The sequence below is a fragment of the Parus major genome, chromosome 7 (assembly GCF_001522545.3).
Source record: "Parus major isolate Abel chromosome 7, Parus_major1.1, whole genome shotgun sequence".
Taxonomy (NCBI): Eukaryota; Metazoa; Chordata; class Aves; order Passeriformes; family Paridae; genus Parus; species Parus major.
In genome coordinates this window covers 21,425,589-21,442,870 of record NC_031776.1, presented here as the reverse complement: position 1 = coordinate 21,442,870, position 17,282 = coordinate 21,425,589, and the positions used below count along the sequence as shown (strand labels likewise).

The 17,282-nt window shown below is 37.4% G+C and overlaps 1 protein-coding gene across 3 annotated transcripts in view; it reads right to left on the bottom strand.

The window, feature by feature from the left end:
• Positions 1 to 2,429: 2,429 nt before the first annotated feature.
• The window catches only part of RBMS1 (RNA binding motif single stranded interacting protein 1), a 141,559-nt gene continuing 126,706 nt past the window's right edge, over positions 2,430 to 17,282 (bottom strand). For 2 of the 3 annotated variants that reach the window (XM_015634579.3, XM_015634581.3), the window contains exons 7-14: positions 16,478 to 16,593; positions 15,540 to 15,589; positions 15,353 to 15,446; positions 12,071 to 12,121; positions 9,876 to 9,986; positions 9,124 to 9,204; positions 7,791 to 7,875; positions 2,430 to 4,946 (exon numbers count right to left, since the gene is read on the bottom strand). In XM_015634579.3, the coding sequence (XP_015490065.1) occupies positions 7,798 to 7,875; positions 9,124 to 9,204; positions 9,876 to 9,986; positions 12,071 to 12,121; positions 15,353 to 15,446; positions 15,540 to 15,589; positions 16,478 to 16,593 (581 nt within the window). In that variant the 3' untranslated portion in view covers positions 2,430 to 4,946; positions 7,791 to 7,797. The remainder of the gene's footprint in view (positions 4,947 to 7,790; positions 7,876 to 9,123; positions 9,205 to 9,875; positions 9,987 to 12,070; positions 12,122 to 15,352; positions 15,447 to 15,539; positions 15,590 to 16,477; positions 16,594 to 17,282) is intronic. The other variant, XM_015634580.3, reaches the window with a different exon arrangement.

Sequence of the window (17,282 nt, the reverse complement as noted above, 5' to 3'; positions counted from 1 at the left end):
TGATTTTGTCTGGTATGGTGCAGGTACCATGGCATAAATTAAAGCTAGAAGGGGAGAGCAAAACAGCACTTACTGACTTTTTTTTCCCATGAAAAGCTAACACAGAGTAGCAAGTAAGTGCTTTAGATTACCCTGGCTTTTTTCTAGCCCAATATATGCAGTCATTAGCAAGGCTCAGTTGCTCAACAGTACTTGGTTATACTGCTTGTTAATGCATTGCTTGCACTTGTCTTGCACCTGCCCAGAGTAGTTAATTTAGAAAATAGAGAAACACAGAAAAATTATGTTCAGTGCCTAAAGAAAGGCTACTTTGTAATCACTAGCAACCAAAAAACAACAGGGTTGGTGGATAATCTTGCACCAAACATTTATATTGGTACACACTCATCCCACATGAATCTGATACTTACCCATATTTGTCAACAGGTAAAAGAAATTATTAACAGCAGGTTTGCAAGTTGGGTTCAAAACAGGTTGTATGCAAGAGGCTGGAGTCAATGTTTGAACAAACTAGTTGGTAATGAGTTTTATTATATACAATAAAAGTATATTACATAAAGACAGTGTATTGCTGTATATTGCCTGATAGGAATGATACATACAACCTTATTAGATCAGGCAAAATATACTAACCTGAAAAAAGCATTCATTCTTATCAAATATACTAAGAGAGCTAAGTTTATCATAGGGATAATTAGAAAAGCAAATAGAGAGCAAAAAACATTTCCAGTCTGTATTATTCTGAGTCTATTTACATACAGCTTTTGTGAGAAGTATTCATACCTAATTTAAAAAGAATGCTTATTAATCTGAGATTAATTCAGTATGGCGATGAACATGAATAATATAATAAAACTCCTTAAAAGTTTTCTGTATTCATCTTCTCAATCATCAATTGCATTTGGGACAGGCAAAATACTGGGCCAATATTTAAATTACAACCACCCCCCCCCCTCAATGGTTAAATGATATTTTTTTTCAGTTACAGGAGTTGAGTGTTTAATAGCACAGCATGCTGGGCTTTTCTATCCATTAATCACAGAATACGCTGATTAGGAAAGGACCCACAAGGATCACTGAGTTGAACTCCCTGCCCTGCCCAGAACCATTCCCAAGAGTCACACCATGTGCCTGAGAGGATTGTCCAAATGCTTCCTGAACTCTGTCAGGCTTGCTGCTGTGGCCACCTCCTAGAGAGCCTGTTCCAGTGCCCAGCCACCTTTTGGGTGAAGAACCTTTTAATAATATCCAACCTAAACCTCCCCTGACACAACTTCAGGCCGTTCCCTTGGGTCAATTAGTGCTTTCATTGTTGAGGATGTCTTCATTGCATAAGCAACTGTAAACCAAGTTTCCTGTTCTTCAGGTGAGTTGTTCTGCCAGTTCCACTGGAAAGACATTTATTCTCAGAACCTTGCATGAGTACTGCATGACTGAAAGCTCAGGCTGTGCACTGCCAGCAGCATGCCCCCACCTGTCATCCCCAGCAGGCTGCCTGCCCTGCCATGGCGCTGGCAGAACCCTTGGGACCCCTCAAAACCGAGTGTGCAGTGGAAAGAACTGGCTCCCAGGCTGGAGAGGGCTCTCCAGAGCAGCAAAACCTGGGGTTAGCGAGCCCCCACTTTGCCTATCCAGCTCCCACAGGCAGCAGCAGGAGCCCTGTGCATCACCCAGCTCTGTGCTGCTGGGCGCTCCCCTCTCCTGCCACACACATCAATCCCAAGCCACGTCAACGTGCAGCTGGTAAAGCGTTTGGCTGAGGACACACAATAGTTTGACTTTTCCCCTCTTGCTTTCCCAAGCCTTACTTTGGTCAGAGTAGTCCTCTACCTGATACACACCACCAGCAGGACTGATCCTGCCAAAAAGATAATAAAATCAGAGATTACCTTATAAGAAATTCAGGGCTTAGAGATGGCAGCTGGAAGGCCAACACTGGGGGTCTCTGTGAATCCTACTGAAGAACCTCTGCTCTCCAGAACGGGGTATTCCAGCCAACCCCAGCACACGTGGGAAGACAAAAGCATTTGAAGGCAGTGATCCCGTGCCATGAACTGCCCAAGAGACCCTGCACCTCCAACCTTACCTCAGGAAAATGGCATTTACAGCCTCAGCACACAAGCTTGGTTACACACAACTCCCCGTGGGGGCTGACACACAGCAGAACGGAGTTCTTGCATCCAAATCTGACATCTCATCATATATTTTTCATATGTATTTTCCTGTTTTGTTTGAAAGAATTAGGGACTTTGCAGTGTGGTGTGAAAGAGTTAAAACTTGGTTTTGAAGGAAGATAGAGGAGGAAAAAAACCCCAAGGCTGCTAAGCAGTAAGGAATTCCAATAATTTCAAAATAAATGCAGAAGTTTTACCATAACCTGTTTGGGTTTTCCCCCAATAAAGGAAGGTCTGAAGGAAAAAGACGATGCATTTTCGTTTTTTTGGATCTTTTTTATTCAAAAGTTTTCAAAGAAATAAAACAGAAAAAGCTAACAATCTAATCAAATTTACAGTTCAAAAATGTCTTTTGGCGTTTAACAACAAGTCCTAGGAAACAAAACTACAGAGTTATCTTGAACCGGACAAATAAGTTACCACTGGCAAGTTTGTGGCACTAGTAAAACAAAAATAAAAAATTAACTCTCTTGATCATATAGATATCTCTATGAAAATCTTTTTTTTTTTTTCAATCTGTACAAAAGGTCTTTCTTCATAAATTAATTTTTTATAATTTAATGGCTGTCTACTATGTGATGTTTAAGTAACTGATTATTTCTTTATGTACAGAGGTTAAATTTCCCAAATCTTACCCAGACAATGAGTATGGCACTTAGTTCAGACATTTCTGGCAGCAACTCTTCCCTCCCTCTAACACAGCTATCATACTGCAGTTTTTAATTAATGCAAAAATAGCAAGTAGTGAGAGATCCAGGTTTGGAAAGTTACCAAATACAGGCAAGGTGCTGCAGGAAGTCTGGACTTTTACAAAGCAGTAATATTCCAGGGAGCATAGAACCAATAATACCACAACTTTTTAAAAAAAGAAAAAACAAAAACACATCTCTTATGACTATGCATTTCACTAGAATCTACACTTCTCAGAGCAGCAATTTACTTTTGAAACTATGAAATGTCACCGACATCTATACTCCAATACTCACACAAAATTTAAAAACTAAAAAATACTTGAAAGAAACAACTGCTTAGCCCTAGCTCCCGAGCTAGGATGATTTGGTCTGTGGAAACAGGGAGGGCCAGCAACCTGTCCCAATACAAAAGGAAATAAACTTTGAGGTAGATAACTGATCATATACAGCTGACCAGAGAAGTACACAGTTTTGGAAGACAACTTAATTTATCATTCAATTTAAAACATATGCAATTGTAATAAAAAGCTTTAGTAGCAGTGAATTCTCTAATATGTGAAGTACAAATAACTGTGTATTTATGAATCAGGAATTTCATAGTTTCAAAATTGGTTTTCTTTACACTTAACACTTGTAGTGATGATGTAAAGTGTGGCACTGCTTGGATCCAAGTCTTCCTTCATGCTTTTGTGTCCATACATCAATTAAAATTATAAAACCTAAATGCAAATGTACAAAAAAGGCACATTCTCTTAACCGCAAACTGGTCCGGCAAAAATAAAGAGTACAGAAGACGCAATGCTGAGACAAATCAGAATTATTGGTTACTGGCTCTTTGTTCTTTGGTAAAGTTACCTTTTAAAAGTGCCAAGTCTTTTTATTTTTATTTACCTACTATAGAGAGCTAGTACCCAATCAATTATGCTTCTACTTAAATCTCAGCACATGTTTGAAAACGAGTCCTTTAGCTTTTGCCATTTTGCTGTAATAGCAATTTTTCTGTTTGCTAAGTCTCAGCACAATCCTCATCCTAAAGCACTATCATTAGTATAAAGGAAGGACAAAAACATTCGGTGATATCTCCACCCCAAACTCCCTACTCTACCTATGCTAAAACTAGAACATCAAGTTAGTTTCTGAAAAAAGGCAAAAAAAGATTTTACATTGCATCATACAGCAGAGTTCCTAAATCATTCAAACTACCAGAGGGAACTATTGGCATATGGCCTTACAAACAATTTATACTATTAAAATTTCCCCAGTCAGAAAATGTGTTTCACACAAAACATTTTTTCCCCTCTTTCATTTCACTACCTTACATATTATGTGAAAAAAATCATTAAAAACACTTACTACACATTAAAAAAGCCAAATTTTCAGCAATTTTTATTGACTACCTTTAAAAGCCCTATGCTGCTGTTTTACAAGGCATAATAGACCAGCTCATTTGGTCAAAGCATTCTACACCATTAGTTTGGACTACTTACTGAAACAGCTACAGCATTGAAAGATTTAAGGCAAATTGGAATTCATAGAAAAGGATAAGACACTTCACACTACATTAAAAGAAAAACAGAAAGCTAAGAGACCAGACACTATAACTGCAACACTGCACTAAAGCAACACTCACACACTGCAAGCACAGAACATCGTCTTAGATGTTTTACTATTTTAAACTTCAGAAAAATCCATTTCATACAAAAAAAAGATAAAAGAAACAAACAAAATAAAAATAAACCAAAACACAAATTCTGTCATGCACGTGAATAAGTCTTCGTGGTCATCTGTGCATACCCAGAAATTTGAAGGTTTTTTTTTTTGCGTCATAACACTTGATAAAAACTTTTTTTTTTTACTAAAATAAACCTGTTCATGGGAACAGCTACTAGATGAATTTAAGGTTTTTCTTATGCACCTTATAGAACTTATAGCAAAAATAGTTTTAGTTGATTTCATTATAAATAACATTTTCAAGAACCTGTGCAAAACTGTCAATAATTCCTAAAGCACAATTGATCAGTAAAATCCATGATTGTTTCAGCCTTTGCACCCTTCTCCAGGCCAGGTCAACACTGGACATCTGTAACACAGAAAGGTCAGAGCTAGAGAGGAGTTACAATCATACACTTTTTTTCTAACATAGGTGTCCACAAAACTAACTGATTTCCTATATTAGACAGCTGTGAGAAGACTAAATGAATCTGAGTATAAACCTGACAAGTAACACAGGCGGCACTGCAGGTCCTGGCCCTTTCCAGGATAAGGCTCTCCACCTTGACAGAGCCTGCGCTGCATTTCCCCCTCTCTCTCCAACGCCTGCTCAGCACACAGAGCTCCCACGGGGGAACTGAGAGGCTGCACTCAAAGCTCTTCCCTTCTTTGTTGTTTTGTTGTTGTTGTTGTTCCTTTTAATCGACCAAAAGTGGTTGAGTGTGCTACTCCTGTGGCTTTTGATCTCTGGAAAAGGAACAATATCTTTCTTTTGGTGCAACCTCAAGGAGGCTACGTACGACAGCTAAGACAGACACAGCTACTGTGCTTCCCTGATGGTAACACTGAACAGCAGGTCAGGGCTCATCAAATTTGAAGGCAGACTTTTTAATGTACTGGCTTATATTGCCACATGGGTTTAAAAAAATACCCAGCTAATGACAAAAGTTTACACAATTTTTTAATTTTTCAAAGAAAGGCAAAGTTTGGTATTTTAAGGCTTGTACATTTGTAGGTGCATATAAAACAGGTTTGGTTTATTTTTCAAGTCCCTTTGACTATTTTTCACATAGGAGCAACTTTTTGAAAAGAAGCTGTAAAGTTATTAAATGTAGCTGCCAGAGGAAGGACACTGTGTATTTCTGACTGACTGCATCCACTCATGCAAATGTCCTAGTTGTAATTTACCCCTTGAATTATGGGAATTTGGACACTGACTTTAAACAGGACATTCCCAAAAGTGCTGCATGCACATTTAGAAAGAAGTTTCAGTTTGACGATGGTGACAAAGCCACAACAATCAAGAGCCTGCAGTGTTCCCTGTATTTAGGGCACAAAATAACTGTCAATTCCCTCCCCTTCACCTGTCTGAGACAAGACAAGTGCCAGCATGTTCCAGGGACAGAAATACCACATGCCATGCTTTGAGGCTGAAATCAGCTGGGTAATATTAACCTTCCCCATGTGCCCACTGCTACAACTTCTGCTGACACAGATTTCACTTGCTCCTACTACATATCAATACAGGTAACAGTGCTTCTCTGAAGAATAAAGTAAGTGGAGAACTGACTTACAGAAAGCACACAGAATTGCTCACAGAGCTTAGAATTCTACACAGAGTCATCAATACAAAACGTGTCTCAGATGTCAACAACTCATCCTTTCAGGAGACTTAAGGCTGCTCCTCCTGCCTGGCCTCAGTCTATGGGGAAAGACACTGACAAGCTGGGAGAGAGAGGCAGGATGGGGATGTGACATGCAGGATTACGCTTCGCTGGCTACCACAGATCTCTGTTGGTAAGGAGGTTTTACATGCCCACAGGGAAGACTTAAGGCAAAACAAATAATTCCTTGAAAAGCGGTTAACACCAGGCAGCAGCCTTGGCATGGGAAACGTGCAGGAGTCATGATTTTAACACGAGGAGATGGATAACGAGAAGAGCCTGTGGCTTTGCTTTCTGCCTGCCCTGGAAGCTAATCAAGGATGTGGGCTTCCTCTAGATGCCAGCATTTGGCCCGACTACAGGAATAACACAGGTCATATGCTGTGCTACGCAGGCTCTGCCATCTGTTGAATTTGCCAAGTTTCCCCATTGGTTTGTTTCTGTCTTTCTGTATAAGAAGCTGTTTTGCCAATAATGGGGATGAGAGCACTGTTGTCAAACAGCACAGCTGACCTGCAAGATCAAAGCTAATGCCAAAATGTGTGTTTTGTTGGATCAATACATTTTAGAGAGATATCACACAACGATAGCACATAACTGATTTTGACTCTTCACTATCAAATAAGTATCACAAGGGCTGTAGAAAAACTTCTCTAACATGGCCTCCAGCACATTATTGCAGATGAATGGAATTTTTCAGTGTGAGGTCTTACAAAATGTGATGTAAAAAATTATGTAGCCAAGTTGCCTGGCTTAAAAAGCACTCAAAGAAAAGAAAAGAAAAGAAAAAACGAGTTGAGTAAGAACTAAATCCTCGAACTTTATAACATGGATCATGGAAAAGGAAACAGCTCGTGCAAGTGACATTTTCAGGATGGAAATATACAGAAAGTAAAACAATTTTGTATGAAGTAAGTTCAGGTAAAGCTAATGATTTGCTAGTAAAAAAGGCCATGCAAGCAGAACCAGAGGAAACCTGGAGTAGGAAAGTAAAATTCTGGAATTAGAGCCAAATGAGGACATGGATTAAAAACTGACAAAATTCTGGACCAGACTGCTTTTTCCTAGAAAAAGGGAAGTCTTCAGGAGAAAAGGTCAGCAAGGATTTCTACCAGACTTCCCCCCTGCCCGTGGTCTGTAAGTCAGCCATAAAGCTGCTTGTAATCTTACATGTACCACAAAACTAGAGCATGATATGTCTATCAGTACAGTTCCCTTTAGCATTTTGATTCTTGTATTTTTGCATTAATTCATTGTTCTGTACATGCTGCTAAAACGAACAAATTAAAATCCAACATAATCCAGTTATGGTATGGAGACATTATAAAAACAATATTACTCAGAATTCATTAATTCACTTCTGGATCCCATGTTTCCTTCCCTGGCTTTCAACTCTGGCCAAGTTCAAATAAGCGTCACTGTCCACAGATATTATCATCAGTATTATTTATAAGACATAAAAAAAAAAGAAGTTCCATACAGAGTACTGTAAATTATGAAATAAATCATCTTTGAATTCACATCTTTCATGATACAGGATGAGCCCCTACCTCACAGTTACTTATTTTGCTGATACGTATATGGAGAATGGTCACTGGATGTCTCTACTGTAACCTGCTGCTGACCACTGGCTTCCTGCAAATAAAAAGGCAAGCCATGAGACACAAAATCAAAAAGCATTACCTGCAATCTGTATTTCCATTTGATTCATACAATTAACAGTTTTCAAATCTAAAATCTTCATTACATTCCTCAAGTGAGGTATTCCAAATCTGAATTGTTAACTTTATCTTGATTAATATTCCAGCAAACAGAGAAATTAAATGATCATGCAAACTTCACACTTCCTCAGATGCTTTGATGATAATGAAAAAAAACAAACCCTCAAACTTCTGACATTATAGAAATAGAGAAAGCAAATCATTGCTAGAATATTTTCCATCTGTAGACGTAAAAGAGCATTTCTGTCCCTCTCCTTCTGAAGGGGAGGGAGAAGAATGAGATCTACTTACCACACAAACACTATGAGTACTGTGATGGGACTGGCACTAGGCAACACAGAGAATTGTAGATCGGACTTTGCACCAGGCTCCCCAGAAACCAGGCAATTAATTCAGCTGAGAGTGCTCTGGCAGACAGAGCAATCAGGTAATTACCAAAAGAATTTCTCTGATCCACATGGGCAGATGCACCAAAATGAATCAAACAAATTCTGGAGTTTCTGGATAAACAGACTTTGAAATGAAATGTTTTTTTCTTACAGGCTCTGGAACAGACTGTCTGGCACTCATTGTGAATACATGAGCTGCAGCATGCCTTGTCTAGCTCCTCTGTTAAAGAAGTACTGACCTATGAAAGGGTGTAAGGTACGCCAAAGTAGTAGATAAATTATTCAGTTTACTTATGTTATGCTCTCCAACAAAAGTGAAAAATTCCTCTTCAATGGAGAGATTTATTAGACAAACATGCACAGCATCCTGAGATGCCAGGGTCAAATCAGGATTTTTTGCAAAAAGCTACAATCAAGGTGTGCTAGCAGATAATTCTGTACACAGGTAAACTACTTGAAAGATCAAAACTACAATACATTCCCTGGGGCTTATCACTATTGGAGTTACGCTTGATAAAACACAGGGTTTGCCTGAGCTATGCTCATAGAGAAGATTGCTCTGAGTAATGTACTGCTGTAAGTACAGGAAATGCTTTGTTCTAACACTGGCTATATTAGTTGAGAATAATAACATTTTACAGTTTTAATACATGTGGCATTCACAGTACATTCACAGTTACAATATTTGCCTTTGAGCACTAATTTTACATAGAAAACAAAAACTAAATCATATTCATATTTCTTATCACGGGTCTTTTATAAAATATACTGACCTCAACAGGAACTGCTGCTGTCTGGACATGTGTGTACTGGGGGATGTAGGCTCCTTGCATAGCTGTTGTGGCTGGCATGTACTAGAAAGACAGAGTCCATTACATTGAGTTTAAGACCAATATAAGTAGAAAAGAATTCAAAATACCTGTCATGGTACTGTTTAATGGATATTGACTGTTTCCTTAAAGCAATATACAGGAGAGAAAAACTTTTGCATCTGAAATCCACAGGCTTTCCAGAAAAGTCATGTATCTATTTTAAGAAAATTCAAATTTAGTCTTCAAAGACTATGAAAAGGACTTTTCCTTCTCTGCTAACCCCAGTCATCATATTTTCTTTTCAGAACCCAATCTGGTCAAAAAAAAGGGGTCTTGCTGTTTAGAAGCAAGTCTGAATCTCTTCTGATTTAACTTCTGTCTCATGCTTTAAGAAATTAGAGTCACAGAAAGGAGTATAAAGAGTAAAACTATTTTTAATCTTTTAGATGCAACTCTGAAGTTATCTACTGGATTCCTTTCTCTGTTTCAGTCTATTTTTATTTACTCATTTCCAATTTCTGATCAGCTAATAGACTGAATAAAAGCAGCTGAATATAATTTTAAAATGGAGACAGTTTCTAATAATTTACTGGACATAAGATGACTTACAGAATTACTTTTTCCCACATGCAAGCTCTGCACACGGATACTGTGATCTACATGCAGTATTTTCTACTTGGGTAAGTTCTATTTTGTATCAAATTGCTACATACTGTTCCAGTGCTGCCTAATGAAAGATGACTCATCTGCTGTGTCAGAGGGCTTATCATTGATGCAGGCTGTAGTGACATGGTGTGGTCCATGGAGGGAGTCAGAACAGCACCCTGTTTAAATAGAGAAACAAAGAAATGGTTGCAGCACTCAGATTTAATTTCATTTTTGATTTGAGATTCTAAGTATGGGCTGGCCTTCTGAGGGGATATACCACAAGAACTCTTTAATCCCAGGCACTGACTGAAAAAGCAGGTCTGGGGAATTCTGAATATTTTACTTGAGCATCTGTAGATTTTCAAGATGGAAGACTGTCTTTGACTTCCTGTTGTACAATTCAACTGATGTGCAACACACTTGAGAGACGTGCTGAAAATGCTTTGTAAAATATGAGTTTAACCAGATGCTGACTTGAAAGCAAAAATTTGCACGTTACCTGGTACAGATTCACTTAGCTTAAGCTTTGGAATTTCATACTTTAGGAAGAAACTTTTATCTAATCTTTAGGAATGGTGGCTTTGGAGGAGAACATTTGTGTTCCTACCCATCACACGTGATGTTCACACACAAGACAGCTGCCCTACTTAGTGGCTGCTTTCATTAGCACACACATTTCAGAAAAGTGACTTAGAAATGCTGATTCTTTGTCTAAATACCAGCTGCTCTTGATGACATTTCTATTGCTTCTGTATCATTTTGTTAAGTTCCTAAAAATTATACTCTAAACTTTTAAACACTTTAGACTGCTAAATATGGAGGGCACACTCATAAGGTTTTCAGAGTTAACTGAAATGGAAGATTATCAAGAAATTTCATTTTACCAATCATGTTCCACAAAAATACATTTCCAAATACTTTGTATGGCTTATGCTTGCAGAACATGTTGATTAAAATTAATGGAGGCTCAAAACTAACAGAAATAATTGCAGTGCATTGAAAGCAAGTATTTTGAATCAATAACTAATTCTTAAAAAGAAAAAAAGAAAAAAAAAGTGTAGAATATACTTGGAAAAACAACCATGTGATCAGTGTAGATGAAATGAGTCACAGGCACATCAAACACTGAAAGAATTTCCTGTCTGTAGACTGCAGGCTTCTCTGAAAAGCAAATGAGCAAGACAGCACCCGTCTTTGCACAGGCCAAAACTGAACTTCAGTCTAGAATCTAGGTCTTTATTTTCAACTGTGAAATCTCATCTTGTGTACCTGTGAAACTAATACACCATTATACCATATCAACTCTTGTCTTTCACAGCATTATTTGCACAATGTTGTTTTATGAAAATCTGTGTTAATAGAGAAGGAAGTTAAAACCTGCTCTATGTATGTGTATTTAACGTCAAAAACCACAAATACAGCAACAATTAAGTGTGTGAGATGGTGTTCTGGTTCAACATCACCTTCTCTGCATGCCCAAGAAGAAAGTGTTCTGCCAAGAAGATTTACATTCTATAATCTGCATGGAGAGGTTAATTAAAGTAAAGACAATATCCTTTCTATATCTGGAAACAGACTTGTTTGTTAACTATGGGAGTGCACGTATTAAAGTGCCTGTTATTATTAGTAATGCTCATCTCAAGAAACCCAAGTAAGTCTCAGATGTAATGGTACTTAATTGGCAAATGACATAGACAAGAACCAAATATCATGGGAGAGTAGAGATTAGAATGCCTGACAGTCTGGTACAGATGCCACAGCCAAAAGTGTAGGGAGACCAGCATTACTCATGAGTGGTGAAGCCAGAACAAGCTATGCAGGTTTTCTCAAGTGAATGCCCATAATGTCATTCATATCATTACATCCATCTGTCTTTCACAAATTATGCAGTCTGAACTATTGTAGACCTATTCTAGAACACTGGGTCTCCAATTCCAGCTCCTGAAAGGTAGACAGTATGTAAAACATTTGGTATTTGCAAAGTACTTTCCATTTAAAATAAAATAAAATAAAAAAAACCCAACACCACTAAGTTTCCTCTTGGCAGTTTTCTCTAATGGTCCTCATCACATTGATACTCTGAAGGTGGCTTTCTTTTTTTTTCCTAATAAAATAAGGCCCCAGTTCAGGTTACTGTCTTTGTTTAGCTTTTAATTTTGATCCATGAAAGAAATTGGGCAGGAATTGACATACTTCCTGTTGCTTAAAGTATGTAAAGTTTTTATATAAAACACAAAAATAGAGAAGCATAAAAACTTACTGGGTGCTGCATTATATATGGTTGAGGCTGCATCCAAGAAGGACTCTGAACCTAGAACAAAATTGGCATTTTATTTTCTATTTTACACATTCTTGGAATACTCCAACTTAGATATAATAATAACTTAAATCATGTTAACATGCCTCCTCCCTTATTTATTGACTTTTTAATCTGATTAAAGGATGTTTCTCTGTGGAACAACGTTGATTTCTATGAAAAAATGTACTCATTGTAACCTGTAAATCAGAGACAAGATTTGGAGACCAAATACCACATACACCTTTCAGAAGAAAAGACAATGTTTTTAGTGCAGGTTTCAGAAACTTTATCAAGTACAATGAAAGGGGCCAAAGAGATGAACGGCAGATTTCTGCTATGTTGAAAAAGGAAGCTCCTTGTGTCTCAGAAATTCCTTTGTGGAAAAATAATTGGGATCTCAGAAGGCATAGCAGCATTTGCCTTCTAGTATGATCTGAATAAAATAAATTATTGTATTTTCACAACTGAAAAAAAATAAATCAGGAATTCTGCTGTAATCTTGTTCCAGGAAAAAGAAGATTTAGAAGAACTGTTCTTCTCTGAGACACTGTGGTGTGTTATTCCCAAAGCACAGGAAGAGGAGGAGGTTCTGATGAGAGTCCCTGCTCTGGCAACAAGCACATTTTCTCTCCAAAATCGGTGACCGCCCAAATACTTCAATTGCAGTAGAATGCCTAACTTTACATGACAAATAACAGGTTATATTCTTATCCTGGTTAAAAAGAGCTGACTGCAGCAGCTCTTTGAAATAGTGCCCTGCAAGAAATACTAAAGGTAAGGACAAAAATATTTCCTCCTCACCTGCTGTAAGTGTGTAGGGCAAGGCAGGGATCTGACCTGCACCGCACACAGAGCAGGCTCACCACGGCTGCCGGACATTTAAAGCCTTTTAAATGCCTCTACCATCATTCCCAGAGTCCTGTGAACAGGACAGGTAAACACACAGCCTAGAAAAAAATCCAGGTGAGGAATTTTCTGGAAGATGGAAGTATTTCTTGCCTCCTTTTGGTACTTACTTTCAAACCAGTGTTAGTTTGTTGTTTTTTTTGTTTTTCAGTCAGGAAAAGAGCAAACAGGAATTTGAAAATGGAATAGAAAAGACAGGAACACTCCCTTTCCTCAGGCAAAATCTCAGTGGCAAAAATACCGGTACAGCCTGACTAAAGCTTTGGCTAATCTCACACTGTGATAGTAACTGGCTCACTGCAGTCATTTGGGTACACAGGGGTTACAGAAACAAACACTAGCCAAAACTTTATTACATTTGTTTACCTGAATAAGAATAAATCTAGGAGCAGGTTATACCATGCCTCAAAGAAAAAAAAAAAAACAACCAAAACTGTGCTTGTGTGATATGTCCTGTTGTGTAGAAGACAGAAAGCTGCAGGTTTCAGTGAGAAAGGATCAGTAATGAAGATGTGACTAATACTCAAATTGCGAAATTCCTCAGGCCAAGAACCTCCTTCCTCCCCAATACAGAATACTTCAATTTAATTTTCAATTCCAATTACTGTGCCACTTCAAGCATAATGATATTAATAACTCCATCTGCAACAATTTAAGCTCCATGCCATGTATATTGAAATACTGGTAACTACATTTCTGGAAACATAATGGATTGTGGTCTGCCCATCTCAATAAGCCCAAAAAATAATACTGTATTGCTAAGTAGTATGTTTCCATGCCAACTTTCAATTTTTACTTGGATTCTAAATATTGAAGAGTCTTATATTGATAAATAATTTATATTTTAATAAAGAATAGCAGTTAATTTTACAGAAATATTTTTCTGGGTAAGAACTTACTGTAATTTCTGAGGTAATGCAGTACCAAGCAAAATGATTCAGTATACTGAAAAATACAGTCTAGCACTGTCTGCTGAGAGCAAACATTGTGTTGCATAAGTTAGCTCAGAAATTAATATAAAAATAATCCAGCTGCCCTTCACACCAGAGAACACTGTTTTAACTCCCACACAACACTTTGCTCATGCAAGATGGCATTAGATCTCCAGACTAATATTAGACAATTCTTCCTCATCATCCTCATTTGGAATTGAAGGCTACATGGAAATTGCAGCAAGAGGCAGCTGATGAAATGGCCCCCAGTGCCTCTGTTGGCCTTCTACCTCCCCTTTACACACCCTTCCATATTCATTCACACACACAGCACATTAGAAAGCTCAGCATGTCTCTCTCACTAGAAAGCAAACAGCCTCTTCTCCTTCCCCTGACACACAGAGGTAAGAATTTTCTAAATTTAATTAGTTTGGGTTATTTATGACCTGAATCACTGCTGTTTACTCCATCTATGTGTTAAACAGTAAAATGCCAAAATAGCTCATCATTTAGTGTACACTGGCATAATTGGCATGTCTCAAGTAGCAATTACAGAGCACACATCTGAGACTGCCATACTAGTTGTATTTAAAGAAAGTTGTTTGTAAACTGAATTGTGTGATGCCCCAAGATGGAAGATTCCTAAGAGATCTATATCAGAGTGCTAAAACTGTTCCATATAATTTCCCAATATGTTGAATTGCATATCAATATCCCTTGTGAGGACTCAAGATGACACCTATCAAAATCCTTCTTCAGAAAGCTTGTCCACAATTTATGTTTTAGTTTATTGTTCAAAATACAGTAATCTTTGGTTTAGAAATACTGTCCTAGGCCATTAAATGCTTTACTCCTAACATAAAATCACTGCATTTGACTGCTAAAGCAATGTGAACTCTGAGCTCTTTTTTTCAAATTTCCTTCTCTAATGTCAAGAATGTTTCTATTTCTAAGTACAACTACATAAGATATTATTGTTGGGCTTTCTGAGAAAAAAACAGAGAAAAGCTCAAAATGCACGGAAAACATCTTTAAAAATTAATTTAATTAAACCAAGAAGGTTTTAAATAAAAAATAATTACTTCAGATATACAGGTGACATTAAAAGAATTTGATGGAGAAAATGAAAAATCTCCCAGTGAAATGCAGAGGTGGCTACAAATCCCTCAGCCATCAGCACAAACTGGAGACTTGTTTTGCAAGACACCAGGATCTCATTAAATCGCTGTGCTTCCTGAAACACACACTCAGATTTTCAGGCTGTCACTTTCATACTGTACAGCACAAGGAGGCCACATTACTGAAATAAAGCATTATTGGAGACCTTATAAAACCATATGTAACAACTGATAAACAAACATAAGCTCCAATGAACCATTTCAGCTACCAAGTTCTAAATACAAACCTGGTATGTAGAAACTGGAGAAGCAATATATGGCGTAATAGATGTCTGAGTGATCATTCTGTTTGCTGTAATACTGTAGGGTGATGGATAAAATCTAGAAAATGCAGAAAAATTTATTAAATGCCAGTTCTGTGCAATTTTATAATGCAAACTTTTTTTTTTCTTAGTGTGCTATTACTCAACATACCCATTTTGTAAAGCAGCTGTGGTTGGATCATATGTGAGTGTCATTCCAGCCTTTACAAAAAAAAAAAAAAAAAAGTGGAAAAGAAAACAGTTGGCAAAATTAATTTTAATTGAAAATTATTTCTATTATTCTTTTTTTAGTTGTCTTTTTTTAAACTGAAAATTTGTACTGAAAATAATTTATTACCAAGACTTAGGGAAAGGTTAATTGACAGAAGTAATTATACAGTGAAGAGAATCAGCAATATCAATTGTGAATACAAGTTTCCATGTTCCCATCACAAGGAACAAAATGCAATCTATTACACACCTGGCTAAAAGAACACATGTGTGTTGGAGATTCAGGGCATGCAGATGATTATGTTAGGGTGCTGCCTACAATACATGAACTATAAGAATGAATGGGGAGTGAAGTTTTTCAGAAGGCACATTTGAATTTTCCTGTCTAATATAAATGAGATGTCTAGGCTTGCTAACCACAGTAAGTCTGTGAAACTATTATCTTGAACATTAAAGATTAAAACAACTGTTGACTAAAAATAATAATGCTGCATGGTACTGGTATACTATTTTAATCTTGTGAAAGTGATGTGCATTTTAGTGTTGCATAGATCAAAGGATTATTTACTGCATGTAAGCATAGTTATGTTTCTGGTAGTTAAATAATATGAGAAAGATGAAGTTTATATTATGACTGAGTTGGAGGAGATTTTATTGTTCACTTTAGTGAGATAGGACTCAGCATTTCACATTTTGCATTTTCTCCTCAGAAGAAAGACACAGTTAAATAATTTTTTTATAGAGGCACAAACTGTCAGGTAAGAGTTGCTTGCACATTTTTAATAAGCCAAAGACCCAAGCCAAGAAGGCTCAATGCCTATCATTTTCCTAAGTATTCATTACTGCACACCCACACTCAAGCTTGAAGGGAGGACTTACAAGTCTCACCTCGCCTTCTCTGTGCCATGCTCTTCCATTCTGTATGTATTTATTCTGATTCTGTCTCTTCTTCTGTCCTCCATCAGCAAACTTGCACAATAAAGGTTCTGCAGGAACTGAGAAGAAAGAAGAAAAATTAGTTCAAGTAGCATTCATACACAGAGTTCAACTCTCCAAATGAGGTATGGTTTTAAGTTATATTCCAAATACGACAGTTAAATAACACAGAGCCCTCCTACAGCACCAACAACTGTTCAGCATAGCACAAAGAAAGCTGCCACACACAAACAGAGCATCAGGAATGCCTTATATATTTTATTTAAAACTACTGCTGTAAAACCTGCTGGAAAGAAACATGGTCTTATATATTCAGGTATATCCTGAATCCTGAGCTTTGTCTCTTTGGAAGTATATCTAAGGAGGGTGGAGAAAAAATCTGGCCAAAAGTCTATAACATATCCTCCCCACCCCTTGGAGGTTTCAGTAATGTCCCACAACTTAAAGGTGTTTTACAGATCCAGAGCAGGCAGAAGAGCTGGCACAGTACATTCACTTACTCCAGCTGACAAAGGAGAGCAGGCACCTTTATCTTCTGACACCTTGCACCAAGAAAATGCCAAAATTGTCCATTCCCATTTTATCTCTGCTCTATAAAGAGCAGCCAATACAATCAGAAATTCTTTATGATTGTTCTTTTGAGGTATTTTGCATACTGCCATGAAAAGGCATCACCATACTTCATTAGTTTTTTATTCTTATTCTTAATATTCTTATTATTTTTATTCTTAATATTTTTCCTAATACA